Source organism: Neomonachus schauinslandi, chromosome 7 (assembly GCF_002201575.2).
Source record: "Neomonachus schauinslandi chromosome 7, ASM220157v2, whole genome shotgun sequence".
Taxonomy (NCBI): Eukaryota; Metazoa; Chordata; class Mammalia; order Carnivora; family Phocidae; genus Neomonachus; species Neomonachus schauinslandi.
The window spans coordinates 120,238,057-120,254,136 of NC_058409.1; the positions used below are offsets into that span (position 1 = coordinate 120,238,057).

Consider the following 16,080-nt stretch of genomic DNA (forward strand, 5'->3'; position numbering starts at 1 on the left):
TAATTGCTGTCTCCCTCATGATTAAAAGCATTACATGCAATCAAGAGCAAATCACTTTCTTCTCCTTTTCCCTGGGCTATATAGGGAAAAATAACAGCATCCATAAGAGTGGTTTGCTCTCCTCGTGCTTTAATTACAAAAGTAACACAAACACATCTTAACAGAGGTAAAATGAAGCTTCAGTTATTTTAATGTTATTAGTTATCCATGATTCATGGCTGTTTTATTTCTTTTGTGCTTTATAAATGAAACTTTGCGAAGATGAGACTTTCAAAGACATGGAACTTTGAAAACAATCTCTAATGGTAGTTTCTTTTTTTGTATTATTTAGGGCCTTGGGGGGCTTTGTTTGGTTTTTCTTACACAGTTATTGATAGGTTTTAGATTATATTCCTTTTTTTTTTCATTTTTTTAATTTTTTTTATTCTTATGTTAATCCCCATACATTACATCATTAGTTTTAGATGAAGTGTTCCATGATTCATTGTTTGTGCATAACACCCAGTGCTCCATGCAGAACGCGCCCTCCTCAATACCCACCACCAGGCTAACCCATCCTCCCACCCCCCTCCCCTAGATTATATTCTATTACAAAAATTAAAGGGACTTTCTGGTAAGGTGTTTCCAATAATCCAGGAGCAATAAGATTAACTCGGGGCTTCTCGACTTTGGGACTATCTGGACTGATAATATTTTGTTGAGGAGCTGCCCTGTGCATTGTAGGCTGTTCAGCAGTATCTCTGGCTTCTTCTCATCGGATGCCAAGAGCATTGCCTCAGTCAGTCGTTTCAATCAAAGATTTCTCCAGACGTTGCCAAAAAGGCTTCTCATTGAGAACCACGGGATTAATCTAATATTCCATATATATTTAAAAGTAAGAGCAGTGTAGGGGCGCCTGGGTGGCTCAGTCGGTTGAGCAGCTGCCTTCGGCTCAGGTCACGATCCCCGGGTCCCGGGATCGAGCCCCGCGTCGGGCTCCCTGCTCGGCGGGGGGCCTGCTTCTCCCTCTCCCCTCCCCCTGCTTGTGTTCCCTCTCTCCGGTCTCTCTCTCTGTCAGATAAATAAATAAAATCTTAAAAAAAAAAAAAAAAAAAAAAGAAGTGATATTCCGGGGCGCCTGGGTGGCTCAGTCGGTTGAGCGTCTGCCTTCGGCTCAGGTCACGATCCCTGGTCCCGGGATCGAGCCCCTGCTGCTCCCCCTCCCTCTGCTCCTCCCCAACCAACTCGTGCTCACTCTCTCTCTCAACTAAATAAATAACATCTTTAAAAAAAAAAGTATGACCACTATGAAAATAAATCCAAAACCAAGCAAAACCCTGTTATCAATGACAGTCATAGGGTGTTTTTAATTTTCCATATGAAAATGTGTAGACAAACTGCTACAAAGGGAAACATTTTCTTAATGTGTACAGTTTCTTGATGTCTGTCCTAAATGTCATCTCAACCTTTGTTTAAGTATGTACTTGATCAATTATCTTCATGTAAGTTGCTAAGAGCAAAGGAAGATTTTCTGGATTCTAGAGTCGTTAACTGGAAACCCAGAGGTTGTAGCAAAACGCTTCTTACTAGCAGCCGTCTTGCTAGGGGCTGTGGCAAATGTGATGTTTATGCCAGGGAAGGCACATAATTTTGGGGAGGGAAAAATACATGGAGGCTAAAGGAAATTCATTTCTATCAAGAGCATTTCTACAACTACATCTGTGCAATTATAGAGCAATGAATGGGAGTAGTTTGGACTAAACACTACATAGGTACATAACAGACAGAAATAATAATGAATTGCTTCAAATGATTTTGGAAAAGAAACAAGTAATTTGAGATGAAAAGTATCCTGAACTCTGAGGTCTTCCAGATGTAAAATACCTCTTCTTAAGAATACGTAGAAGCCCAATCTTTAAATTATTAAGAGTTAAAAAGGTCCTGCAAACTAATGTCAAGTTTTACTAAGGGGAAAGTAGATGCAAAGTATACTAGTACTCTCTGTACTATCTTCTCACTAAAACTGTTCTAAAAATAAAAAATAAAATAAAACCTATCTTAAAAAAAAAAGGTTGTGCAAATAATATGCACTGATATGGATCAATTATAAGGGAAAATAACAGAGTTAATATTGAAAATATTTAACAACTGGAATCACACGAAGTACCAAGCAATCAGAATGGTTGCTGATGATATATCCAGTTGTGCAGGTGTGTAGCAACTGAATATTAGTTCTGGAAAAAAGCAGGCTGTGAAGCAGAAGTTTCCCCTTGTGCAAAAAGTAGGGACAGGAAGGATGCTTGGGTATATTTATATATATTTGTATATGCACAGCTTAGAAATACACATAAGAAACTGAGGACAGTAGTTGCCTCTGGTGAGGAACTGGGTAAATTCACCATGTAATTTATTGTTTAAAGCAGGTCAATTTTGAGAGTAAATGTGAATGTTATTAATAGTTCTTCCAGGACAATAGGCATAAACTTGTCCTATACTGGTAAGCCAGGATATATGATACTCCTAGAACTGGGGCAATAGGGCTTAGAGTTTCAAGGCTTAGAGTTGACTGAATTTTCACTCTATCATACAATGATACATGGCTCCTATACTCTTTCTAAGGTTTTTTTTTAAGATTTATTTATTTATTTGAGAAAGAGAGACACACAGGAAGTGCACTATAGGGGGGAGGGGCAGAGGGGGGAGGGACAGAGAGAGAGGGAGAGAGAATCTCAAGCAGGCTCCACGCTGAGCATGGGGCTCAATCCCCACGACCCTGAGATCATGACCTGAGCCAAAACCAATAGTCAGACGCTTAACTGACTGAGCCACCCAGGCGCCCCTCTTTTTAACTTTCTTTAAAAGTAAAAAGAACCCTGGAAAATGGAATGGCTATTCAATCTACAATGAAATGGGAGAATGTTAAAAAAAAATTTTAATCTTTTTTTCCTTTCTATCCTTATCATTATGAAAGAAATCTAGCTATTATTGTTAAGATTAAGGGCAAATCTGGATATTGAAAATTTGGTCCAATAAACTTGTAACAATGAAAATGATGAAACAACTTTTAAAGCTAAGCAGACAGAATAAGTGGTCACATAGTTGTAGAGTTTGGGCTATTGATTTGCCAGACATATTAGTGTAAGCTCAGGGGCTGCTCCCATTTCTTCAAAGGGTCTTACATAAGAATGTATTACTATTTCTTTCCCTGTCTTCCAACATTCAGTGAAAAGTTTTGAAGTGTAGGTAAACCAAACTCAAACATAGTAACTCCATTATGTTTTCTAACAGTATGTTTGTTTCAGTCACATTGATTTAAAATTAGAACATAATGTAGCATAATGTATAAACTTGCCAAATCACTACGTTGTTCACCAAAAACTAATGCAACATTGCATGTCAACTATACTCAAAAATTCATAAATAAATAAATAAAATTAGAACATAATATTAACAATTATAACTTAAGAACTTGGTCACCTGGAGAAAATGATGTTATGTGAATAGTGAATTAGAAAAAATGATGTTGGCAGACAATCTTTGGATATATAGTACATGTAATTCTTAACCTACAAACTTTACATGCATTAACCCATTTAATCCTGATTTAAGAACAAAATCCTGTGGAAAAATAGGTACTGTTATTATTCTCATTTTACAGATGAAGAAAACTGAGTCTCAGAGAGGTTAAGAAACTTGCTAGGATATGTGGCCAGTAAATGGCAAAGTCAAGATTTGAACCCAAGTCAATAATTCTAGAGCCTGGTTTATTAACCATGGCGCTACCTTGCCTCCTGGGTCTGGGTGGGTAGCTAAGAAACTTATGTTGCAATTCCAAATAAACCACTTCCGTATTTTCTAAATTAAAACCAGGATGTGGAGTTTGACAATGGGTTGGTGTGTTTCATGGGTTTTCCCCCATGAAATCCAAGACAAGAAGTTGCTGCAACTATGTAGGTTTTTGCTTTAATCTTTTGGTTACTGTTTCCTCTCCAGTGTAGTGACCGAGGAGGGCCAGATGATTCTTAAGGCTTCCCTTGCTGTATAAAATTAGGAAACCCTTTTACATTACGAGCACTTTTGGGAGTGCCTTCCAGAGATTAGCTTCATCATCCTAACAGCCCCATGACACAGCATTTGATCCCTATGATAGAGGTGAGCAAACTAAGGCCCAGAGAATCTGTACACTGCCCTAGGTTAAACAGCTAGTAAGACTCAAACCCAGGCAGTCTGACTCCCTAGTCTGCATTATTAACTACTCTGCAATGTAGCCTCTTGTTATAAATCTAGAATAAATTACAGATCTAGAATATAAATTGCAAAATATAGAATAAGTCCAGAATAAAAGAGTTCTTCCCCGGAGACAGACTTTCTTACATGTGGGGAGCAAATTTATTTTTATTTATTTATTTATTTGAGAGCGAGCAAGTGCGTGAGCATGAGCCAGGGGAGGGGCAGAGGGAGAGGGAGAAGCAGACTCCCCACTGAGCAGGGAGCCCGATGCGGGGCTCTATCCCAGGACCCTGGGATCATGACCTGAGCCGAAGGCAGATGCTTAACCGACTGAGTCACCCAGGCACCCCGAGAGCAAATTTTTGTATTAATACTTCTTTATGCATCTTGTGTTAAGCTTTGGAGTTCTCTGCAGCTGTGATCTCCTTGGGAGGGTTCAGGGAAGGACCCATCTTCTCCCATTCCTTCCCCCACCACCCAAACTCTCCCTATTCTGCCATCTTCCTGCCTATTGCCTTCAGGGATTGTTTGAGGATTGGAGGAAATCATGGGGATAAAAAAAAAAAAGGTGTTCAAGGAAGACAAGGTAGAAAATAAGATGTTTTCAGCAACTTGCAGATAGGGTAGTAAGTTAAAGGAACAAAATTCAAGCTGGAAAATGCTGCTCTCATCTGGTTTTCTCCTTCTAGTGCCTTAAGTCCCTTTCTCCCATCCTGCAAATACACGGGCACTGCAGGTTGGTACAAAGAAAACTCCAGCTGAGGGCACCATTTCTTTTAAATTGCTATTCACAGTATTCAGCTCAGTGCCAAGTTTTATTTCCCCAAATATGCATTAGAAGCCTGAAGATGCCAGGCCCTGGTCCAGGTGTTGTGGGGGTACAAAAAGGAATGAGACCCTTTCTGGACTTCAGAGCCCTAGACACACCTGGCTGTGCATCCCTGTGCTCACAGTTCCTGGCTGTGAGCCCTTGAATATGCTACTTAATATTTCTAATAATAATAGTTTCCATATATGGAGCCCATGCTATGGTTTTGGGGTTTTGGGGTCTCAAAAGGTGAAATGTTTTTGGGTGTGTGGCCAGATAGGTGGTGGTGGGAAGAAAGAAAACATTTTCTAGGCAAATTTTAAAGCATGAAAATGGAAATTGTCATGACCACATGTGTATCTTCAGTGATTTTTTTTTAATGCTTCCGATTTTCAAATATTTCTAGAAGAACTAGAAAATTTCAAATCCTTGCTTTGGAGAGAAAGAGCAAACACACCAAGAATGTTTCCAGATTAAGTGGAAAGTCACCTTCACAGAGAAGGGTGACTATTTGCCTGCTGTCTTTACTGAGTAACATCCTAATTCTAGTCGAGGACAGAGACTGTGTAGCAGGACTTAGAAGAAGGAGTAGTACATGTCCTTATAAAAGAGACGAGACTGGAGAGGCAAGAAGGCTGGACATGAGACTTCCCAGCCAGTCTCTTTCACTTTCCCCAGCCTGTGCCCCCAAGACAGGACCAGTCTGGAAGGTGAGCACATTCTGCCTGCTCATCTGGTTCCAGTTGAATCAGTAGCACTCAATATTTATAAATAAGTAGGAAAACTCACATATTACTTACTTATTCAAATGAGTGACTTTTTCTGCCACATCCCCTGTTTAGCAAGCAGACGCACCTTAACTGCAGATGGGAACAGGAGAGCTCTTGCAAACCACAGAGCTGTTAAACGTGGCCATGCTGTAGAAAGTGTACAAACTGAATTTACAGAAGAACTTACTTTCATTTTTTCAAGTATAGTTTCTATATAAGAGGTTCAACTGTAAAATATGGAAGAAGTCCCTTGTTAGCCACTTCCATATTTTTTTCAAGTAAAACAAAGTCGATAAATGCCAAGTGAAGGTAAATCCAACAGGAGAGCTGGAGAAACAGTGAGGGAAAGAAAAAAAAAAAGGTAAAGTGTCACTTAAACAGAAATAAGCAAGTCAGTGTAAGACAAGCAAAAAAAAAAAAAAAAAAAGCCCAAACAGTATATGCACAACAGCCCTCCCCCTTCAAGAAACTCTCACAGACTATTTTGCCATAGAGGAATATAAATGTGACAGTGTCTCCCCAACCAATCAGTGACCAGGCAGGCCTCAAACCAGGAAGCCCTTCAGAGTGTAGTATTTTAAATTGTGCAATTAAGACCTCTGGCTCTCAGCTGGTTTTTGTTCTCTGTGCTTGTAGGATACAAAAGCAGATGTGAAGTCCCTCATGGCAAAGTTTAACACAGGGGGCAACCCCACGGAAGAGGTCTCTGTCAGCAATCGCCCCTTCAAGGTCCCTGGGCAAAACTCGCCTTCAGGAGTACAAGCAAGAAAGAATCTCTTTGACAACCAAGGAAGTGCCAGCCCTCCTGCGGGACCTAGCAACGTACATAAGTTTGGGTCCCCAAAGCCACCTTTGGCGGTGAAACCTACGTCTGAGGAAAAGCCTGACAAGGAGCCCAAGCCCCCGTTTCTAAAGCCGACGGGAGTGGGCCAAAGATTTGGACCGCCGGCAAACTCGGCCACCAGAGACCCTGAGGTGAAAGTGGGATTTCCGAAACCTCTAGGCCCTAAGCCCGTCACCGTGCCCAAGGAAGATTCCAAACCTGTGTTTCCCCGGCCCCCTGGGAATAAGCCTTCACCTCACAGTATAAACCAAGACCATGACCTAAAGCCACCCGGCCCCAAGCCAGGGTCTCATCCTCCAGCCCTGGAAGCTGAGCAGAAGCAAGCATTCCCCAAGCTGGCTGGGGTTAAAGGCAAGTTTGTGTCGGCCTCACAGGACCATGAGCCCAAGCCCCTCTTTCCCAAGCCCGTCTTTGGCCAGAAGCCATCCCTGAGTCCTGATGACACCCATGAAGACGAGAGCCCCACCAAGAATGCGTCTCTACAGAAAGGACCCCCGCCTCCCTTAGGAGCCAAGGTCAAAACTGGCCCTTTAAAACCAGCAAGAGAAGACCAGGAAACTAAAGACCGCGGAGGCGAGACATCCAGTTCACCCTTTTCTGGGGTGGTTCTGAAACCTGCTGCGAACAGAGGAAGCCCAGGCCTCTCCAGAAATGCTGAAGAGAAAAGAGAAGATAGGAAGATAGATGCTGCTAAGAACATCTTCCTGAACAAAATGAATCAGGAAGAGCCAGGCTCTGGGGCTCCTCCTGCCAAGTTCCCTAAGATGCCTTCTAAGTTGACAGCGACAGGGCCCTGGAGCCAAAGTCAAGACAAGGAAAAGGGAGACAAGAATGCAGCCACCCCCAAGCAGAAGCCCCTGCCTCCCTTGTTTACCTTGGGCCCACCGCCACCAAAACCCAGCAGACCCCCGCACGTTGACCTGACGAAATTCCGAAAAGCCGCTTCTGGAAACAGTGAGTTCTTTTCTCGTTCATGAGTTAACACGTTCTGTTCTACCACAGAGGGCTGTTTGAACTTCTGGGGGGAAAAATTATACCAAGGAATGAGTCCATCCCTGGTACTCCTGTGTATGTGGCCACTTTTCTTTGGCAGTTCTTTTCCTTTGGTGTGGGAGGTCTGAGAGGTAAAAATCCTTAGTTCTGCGAGAAAGTGCCTTGGGGGCTGCCTTTGGGGGTGGAGGGAAATATATCCATTTGATTGATAAATGGTTTTGCTTTCATTTACATCCTTAGCCGGGTTTCATTTCTGTTGAATGAGGCTGAGGTGTGTTACCCTTACTACCAGAAAAGAGTTAGAAAGATGAGTAAACCTCTAAGTTGGGGATTCTCAAACTGGGTCAATTTTGATGCCCGGGGACACTTGGCAGCGTCTGGAGGCAGTTTTGACTGTCACGACCGGAGGATGCTGCCGGCATGTGGCAGGCAGAGGCCGATGAGGCTGCTGAAGGTCACAGCTGCAGAGAGCGACCCCTCGCAACAAAGTATCCAGCCCAAAATGTCAAGTGATTTTCAATGTCCAAAAAGTCATCACGTGTTTCCTAAGCCCAATATTCAAACAAGAGATGAGCAGAGCTCACGAGATGCCACTTTCTGTTTTATATGTTAACTGTTTTCTATTTCTCGGTATAAAGCTTTCTGAACTTTGCTGATTCCTCAAGCAGCACAGAACTAGGACCATAAGCCAGACAAAGGGGCACATTAGTGTCCTTCGGGGAAAACAGTTTCATTTCCTACCAGAGATATGGCAATCCTATGGCACATGCTAAAATTTGATGCTGAATGACTTGGTAAAGATTGGTAACCCCACACAGTGATGACAGGAGCTCATTTATGCCTGAAACGATTAATATTTTAGGTCAATAATGTGCAGTTATTGTTTATTCACGGGGAAGGTGGAGAAAGGATGCTTATACATAATGGAATAGGGACCACACAACTTTATTAGACATATTTTTTTCTTATAAAACTATGGTCTAATTAAAGAAGTTCTAGGTATAAAGGTTGTTTTTCCTTTCCAGCCCTGCAAAAGCAGCTTGCAGTATATCATTTGCAATGCATCATCATGCAATAGATCAATATTCTTGCTGTTGATTAACAGATTAGTGATCCAACCTCCCATTAATCTATCATGTAGAAAGCACATTTGAAGTGATGCCACAATCATCCATCTTCTAGAAAGATTCAGCCGTTACACTTGTGTCCTCCTCATCTGTCACCTTCTCATGTTAATACTGGTCCATAACTCAGAAATGTTATCTTTGTGAAAACTTCTAAAAGATCCCTTCCCTTAGTTCTTCTGTGCCTCGGATAAAAAATTAGCTATCATAACCTCCATCTTGTGGCTCTAACTTCAGACCAGGGAAATGCTCCATCTTTATTTCCACTCAGCTCCCAGGTTTGGGTGGCGGTCACTAGTTGTCTGGTGTCATGCTGTTGAAATGCTAATGAAGTCCTCTGGCTCCATGGTTCTGGCAAGGTCAGTAGGGAGCTGACTTTCAGTGCGATCGAGTTCCAAGGGACCCAGGCAAAACCACCTAGTAGGCAGGGTGGATCCTTGCCCTCTTTCTCCCTTTTTCCCCCATCTTGACCTGCCTCCCCACTGCTCCAGTACCCCAGGACACAATTTAGACTCTAAATCCTCTCGTAATATACCCCACCTCTAACTCTGATCCTTGGGATATATTATGCTCCAAAAGGGACCCTGTTCCCTCTTCATCCTCTTTCACAAATCAAAACTCAATCCTTCTTAATTTGAACTGACCTCAGGTTAGTGTCAGGCTAAAGCAATCTGATTCCTAACTTTAAATTATGAATAACACCCCTTTAAAGCATTCACATTTTTATAAGCATTTAAATTTTTTTAACTTTTTAAAAAAGATTTTATTTATTTATTTATTTATTTGAGAGAAAGAGAGAGAGAGAGGGAGGGAGAGAGAGACATCCCGCTGACCGCGGAGCAAGGCTCGGTCTCACCACCCTGAGATCCTGACCTGAGCCAAAACCAAGAGTTAGACACTTAACCGACTGAGTCACCAGGCGCCCCCATAATTTTTTTTAAGTTATTTTTTAAATAGAAATTATACCTGGCTCAAAAAAAAAAAAAAAAAAGCCAGCAAGTATAAAATGGCATACAGTCCTTATCTGTCATTTTCTGGGTCTTCCCAGCCTCTGCCCCACAAAAACCACTTTTCTTAATTTCTATGGTCATCCAGCTTCCTTAGGTTTATGTAAGCAAATATAAATATAGATACTAGGGGCTCCTGGGTGGCTCAGTCGTTAAGCATCTGCCTTCGGCTCAGGTCATGATCCCAGGGTCCTGGGATCGAGCCCCGCATCGGGCTCCATGCTCAGCGGGAAGCCTGCTTCTCCCTCTCCCACTCACCCTGCTTGTGTTGTCTCTCTCTCTGTCAAATAAATAAATAAAATCTTTAAGAAAATAGAGAGAGAGATACTAATTCCCCCAGCTTTATACTCAAGAAGTAAAATATTATATGCAATGCTTTGATCCTTGTTTTTTTTTTTAAATTAAAATCTTGTATATCTTTTCATATTTTAATTAAGAGGTAACTGAATATTCCTTAAAGTTGCATAATATTCTGGTAAATGAATGACCCACCTAATTGATTGAACATTGTGCATTGTTTCCAAACTTTTTCTGTTCGAAACCGTGCTACAAAAAATAACCTTGCATATGTGTCATATGTGTTATTTTCTGAACACTGAGAATTTCTTAAAAGGCAGGTCTGCTGACTCCTGATCCCACCACTGCTACTTTTACCAAACCATACTAAGTAATTTAGCATTCCACTTAGGAAGATTAAGAATATACCAGATTTAGAAAATATAGGGTGTTCAAATTAACCAATGCTTCATCTAATAACTCTGCAGGTTTTCAAAATTCTTAACACTATTTTCTTAGCCTTCTACCTGATTGCTTCCTTTCCAGGTTCACATCCAATTCCTTAAACCTCTTCCCCATACCTACCCTCCATCTTTTTTCATCTTTGTCCAATATATTGGCCATTAAAATATTTATTATTTATTGAGGACTTGTTGCATACCAGATACACATTACCCTGTTCACTCCTCCCAAGAACCCAATGAAATAAGAATTCTCTGAAGAAACTAAAGCTCAGAGAGGTTGGGTAACTTGCCCAAGGCTATAACATGACTAAGCAGGGGTGGGACTGATCCTTAGGTCTCTCTGATTCCAGGGCCTATGTCCCCCTCACCATCCTCCCTCCTAGGCTTCCTCTCATGAAACATAGGATATCATGAGATAATAAATCAAGCATAAGGGAAACTCAAAGAATCCTCATCCTTCTCTGTGTGTGTGTGTTCTTTGGTTGAAACATCTGTTTTTTGTTTGTTCGTTTGTTTTTTACTACAAATACCACTATAAGCTACATGGAGACAGACACCAGTCTGCTTAACATTATTTATTTGGAGCATAGAAATAATATATTCTTGTTAGTTGCTCAGGTTTGTCATCCCCCCAAAGTCTATTTAGTCAGAATTCAGTATTAATATTCTCTATAGCCTAGCAGTTACTTTAACAAATTAGATAACCCCTATCAATAGACTTGCACTCAATTGAATAGAGCTTCCATGCGAAATGAATATTCCACACAGTGTCTGTATTGTAGATCTAGCCAGCTTACTTACTGGTAAACCATAAGCTTGAGTATATCATATTGTTTTTCTGCACATGAAGCTGATAACTTTTTTTTCTCCCAGAACCACTTGGGGCTACAAAAGCCTAAACTTTCAAAAAAAAAATTCCAAAATATCAAAATGTTCTCTGAACTAACCTTTTCTCTGGTTCCTTTTGATTCCTGGGCCAGTGGTGAGAGGAATTCATCCTAAGCATCAGTGTGTGCCCAACCAGCAGTTTCAGTTGTTAAGATCCCTTGGCTTGACTGTTGGTTTGCATGTGGAGTTAGTAATAAATCTGCTCGGAAATATTCCATCCAACCCTTTTTCTGGTCTTGTTCTTAATACTGGAGACTCGCCTTTCCATAGGTTAGCTTTAAGAATGATCAGTTAGGGGCGCCTGGGTGGCTCAGTCATTAAGCGTCTGCCTTCGGCTCGGGTCGTGATCCCAGGGTCCTGGGATCGAGCCCTGCATCAGGCTCCCTGCTCGGCGGGAGCCCTGCTTCTCCCTCTCCCACTCCCCCTGCTTGTGTTCCCTCTCTCACTGAGTCTCTCTCTGTCAAATAATAATAAAAAATCTTAAAAAAAAAAAAAAAAGAGTGATCAGTTAAGCATCCTGACAAGTGAAAGGGTAAGGCTAGCATCCCAGCAGGCCCTAGCAAAGGGCCAGTGGCATGACTGACCCCACTCCTTATCTGCTCATGCATCGCTTCAACTAATCCAGCCAATAGCACTTTGGAGCCTAAAGGTGTTTGGGCTATTTTCAGCAGCAAGGATAGGAGGGGGCAGGATTTCCCTTCATACACCCTAAACTGTCTCTTTTCTCTTTCCCTTCACTCTCTTTTTACATGTACTCTCTAAAATTGCCTTATTAGATATTATATATCACATTACATCAGTGTGTGTTGCTCCTAGCCATTATAAGGGAAAGGGATGCTACTCTCAAACACATTTAAGAGATTGGAGGGGGGACAGGTAAGTAGATTCTTTACAGTAGGGTTTCCACAAGCATCTGATACACTAGTGTGCACTTGGAGTCTAAGAACAACATACGCTAAAAAAACAGATCCCAGAACAAAGCATCTCACAGATTGGGCCATTTCAGAACACTGAAGAGCTAGAGGCAAAGCTCTATGGTACACAGACTGGAAAGGAAGTTTTTTCAAAAGCGTGGGTCGGCTTCAGGGGGCAATGTTGTTCTGCTCTCTCACCGTCCAGGTGCCTGGTGCACCTCATGGCTGGTATCCACGCTTACTTTCACCTCCCACCTGAGCCCACTCTACTTCATCTGCCCTCCTCGGTCCCTAGGAAAGCAGTTTTCCACAAGACCTGTAAGTCTTTCTTCTCTTCTAGGTTGAAACTTCTGAGGAACCACTATTAATTGGGCAGCTTACCTGAGTTTAACCCTAAAACAGAAATGCCTTTGAATGAGCATCCCCTGTCTTAACCACACAAGCCCCTGGGCAAATCTTAAGAGCTTCCTATTCTTCATCTTTCTCCCCAAGTTCTCAGCTTCTGCTCTTCTAAGATAAACCAGCTCCTCAGTCTAAACCCTGTTCTCTCAAACAACCTGTTCCCCACTGTATTATCCCAACAGCATCCTTTGGGCTTTTTAATACATGGTCTTTATTTTTATGTTCTGGCATTTAATTTTACTGTGGAGAACTCTGAGACCACCCTGAATTCTCCCCTTTGAAAATGATTATCTTTTCTGTCTGCATTTCCAAAGGAATCTCTTTCTTTAAGGTTTTAAAACCTTAATCAAACACAAATATGTACGACTCTGATAACCAAATACATACAGACTTCCTGATTTACTTTCAGTTGTGTTCTCACTAGATATGTTAGTGTCAATCATTCCATCATCAGTATTTTCTGAGAGAAGATGTGCCTCTTTGCTTTTGGGGATTTTCTCTTCCATATGCAGAGGGGTCACACCCTTTCTTTTTATCTGGCTTACAGATGACAAATGCATTTATGAGCTCAAATCCAGAATAAGTTCACCAGCTCTGACTGTTGCTTTTAATCCACTCTTCTGTGGAGTGAAAGATAGCTGTGATGATCTTGAGGGCTGGGTGCTGTTCCATTTTCTGAGATTTCATTTGGGGCCCTTTACCAGGGCAAGCCCAACCGTGACAGCTCACCCCCTTCTGCCTCTGGTGTGAGCCTGTCTTGGTATTTAGGGCTTTCATGCTATAGGTTTCTCCTTGACCTTCCCCAGGGGGCTCACTCACCCCTGAGTCCACCTCTCCAACCTGGAGTGTATTAAGGAGAATTCACAGGTTTTTCTAAAATCAGATATTGCTTCTGGTTCTGGGGAACAAATGGGAAGCTTTATTTGCTTCCTACGGCACCTGAGCCTTCTGTTTCTTCCCCTAGCCACCACTTTGTGAAATTTATCCAACTACGTTATTTTTCCCTTTTTTGCGTGTGGTGGTCACTAGCAACTTTGGGATAATATTTACCTTGCCGTATTTTGTTTTTACTATTTTATTTGGTAATTGGAGGAGAGACATCCTGGAAGTCTTCTCCCTCACTTAATAGCAACTAAATTTCAGTTATAATGTAGGTGTCAGCAATATTTCCAAAGGGACCATCACTTCACCCCCTTCACAAGGTAGAAAGGAGACTCACATGAAGTGAGTGTCCACCGCTTGTGTCATATCCTTTGGACTATGCTTGGTCAAAGATGCTTAGATGACCACTCCAGGAATCTATTCTTAGGAGTCTTCAGGGCACAGTCAGGGTGAAGCAAGGGAGAGATCCAGCTACTTGATGGGTGTTTTACCTCTGGAGTGTGAGTACTGTCTAAGCTCTGAGAACCTGCAAATTCCCTGAGGATGGTCAGATCGTAAGTTTTTAACAGTCAGTTAGTTTATACTTAGACCAGCAGAAGAATAGAATACTAGATAGGAAAAGGAATCAGGAGGAGAGGACCCCTGGAACTGACCTGTGAGGAAGGCAATTTTCTCTCTTCAGGGTTTAAGTCATTTGGCTTTGAAAAATCCCCTCAGCATATTTAAGTTCCTGGTTCCTTGCTCAGTGCTCCATTTGGCTTTAAACTTCTTTTGTAACTGCTCAGATGCTAGCCAGTCTTTTAATATTAATTTTAGCACAACAGTAGTCCATCCTTATTATCTAATTTACAGGGAAAAAATTTCTTTACAGTGAGAGTCACCATGTCTGTAAGAGGGACTATTGCTTCTCTTAGGGAAGAGAAATTTCTGTAAAACCTAGTTTGGAGCAACATGCCATGATTTACCCTGTAACTTCCGGTGATCAAGCAGCAGAAGTTGATATATTTTTAAGCTGCTTACAAAAGAAAATATGGGAATATTCCTCGATGCAGTGACATTGTCAATGTAGTAGCATTTGTGTTAGATCAAAGAAGACGTGGCAACTTGTAACATAAATAAAAATTTTGTTTTATAATGACCAACTTACCCTTAAGTAAAGTATAAATTGCATATGAAATGATTTAATAGACACCAAATTTGATCAAAATTACTTAATTCTTAAAATAGTCATGTGACCCAGAAAGGGAAAAGCATTAAAATGAAACTGCAATTTACTTGAGAAAAGAAAATTAAAAAGAAAGTCAAATCTAAAAATCAAACACAAATATGTACGACTCTGATAACCAAATACATACAGACTTCCTGATTTACTTTCAGTTGTGTTTTCACACATTAAAATTTTTTTAAAAACTAGATAGGAAGATGGGGTAAATGTTATAAGATAATGTTATAATTCAGTCTGCTCACTGGGCAAGAGATATCTTGCTTCATATAATCTGCTAAAATTATTTCCAAGCCAGGCCAAATAAACCCTTTTCTAAAGGATTGGATTTCCACAATATTCATTTGCCACTTTGTTTGCCTTGATGAAAATTATTTCTGAATATTATGGATTCATATGCTAATAACGCCTCTTTGTGCATACATTTTTTATTTTCAAAACAAAATGAAATTAACTTATGTAACACAAGAATTAACTCCAGTGATTGAAGGACCAAATTATGCCCCAGGAGCAGAAATCCAGCTACTTGTTTTTACAAATATATCTGGAAATGTCCTACTCTTTTAGAGGAAGCACAATCATGATAGTTATGACAAGGCTCTAGAACCATCTAGAGCACTAGATTATTTGTTTTTCCAACATATGAGATACAAGGAAGAGAGAAAAAGTCTAAAAGCTGGAGACTTTAACCGCCACATTAACCACTAGCAAAGAGACAAGAAACATATTTCTCTTCCGTTTAAATTGCCACTAAAGAAAAAAAGATTATATTTTATTCTGTCTGGCATAGCGAAGGTAGAAAAAACATGTAGAACAGCCCATAGCGATAAATAGATGCTATCAGGAGAAAGTTAACTGAAGGTGAGACATCTGGCTACAGAAAAAAACCTGAGCAGAAAACCATCTGAGGTTTTTCTTTTCCCCAAGTAAGAAGTGGCGTTGTAGAAACAGAGGTTTGTGTTTGTGCTAGCAGTCGGCATCCCTCTGCAGTTGAGGTGCTGCCCACCACAACGGCCAGTTCAGCCCACGGCAGATGCCCGGCAAACAGGTGTCTTTCCAGGGGTGGCGGTAGGTCTGGTGAGGCACAGGCAAAGGGGCTTGCCCCAGAACCCCACTCTTTTCTTTTCTTTTTTTTTTTTTTTTAAGATTTTATTTATTTATCTGAGACAGAGAGAATGAGAGAGACAGAGAGCACATGAGAGGGGGGAGGGCCAGAGGGAGAAGCAGGCTCCCTGCCGAGCAGGGAGCCCGATGCGGGACTCGATCCAGGGACTCCA

At 41.3% G+C, this 16,080-nt stretch overlaps 1 protein-coding gene across 2 annotated transcripts in view; it reads left to right on the top strand.

Annotated features, from left to right (window-relative positions):
• FYB1 (FYN binding protein 1) overlaps positions 1-16,080 on the top strand; it is a 109,494-nt gene that overhangs the window by 11,417 nt on the left and 81,997 nt on the right. For both annotated transcript variants that reach the window (XM_021696351.1, XM_044916938.1), the window contains exon 2: positions 6,424-7,585. In XM_021696351.1, the coding sequence (XP_021552026.1) occupies positions 6,451-7,585 (1,135 nt within the window). In that variant the 5' untranslated portion in view covers positions 6,424-6,450. The remainder of the gene's footprint in view (positions 1-6,423; positions 7,586-16,080) is intronic.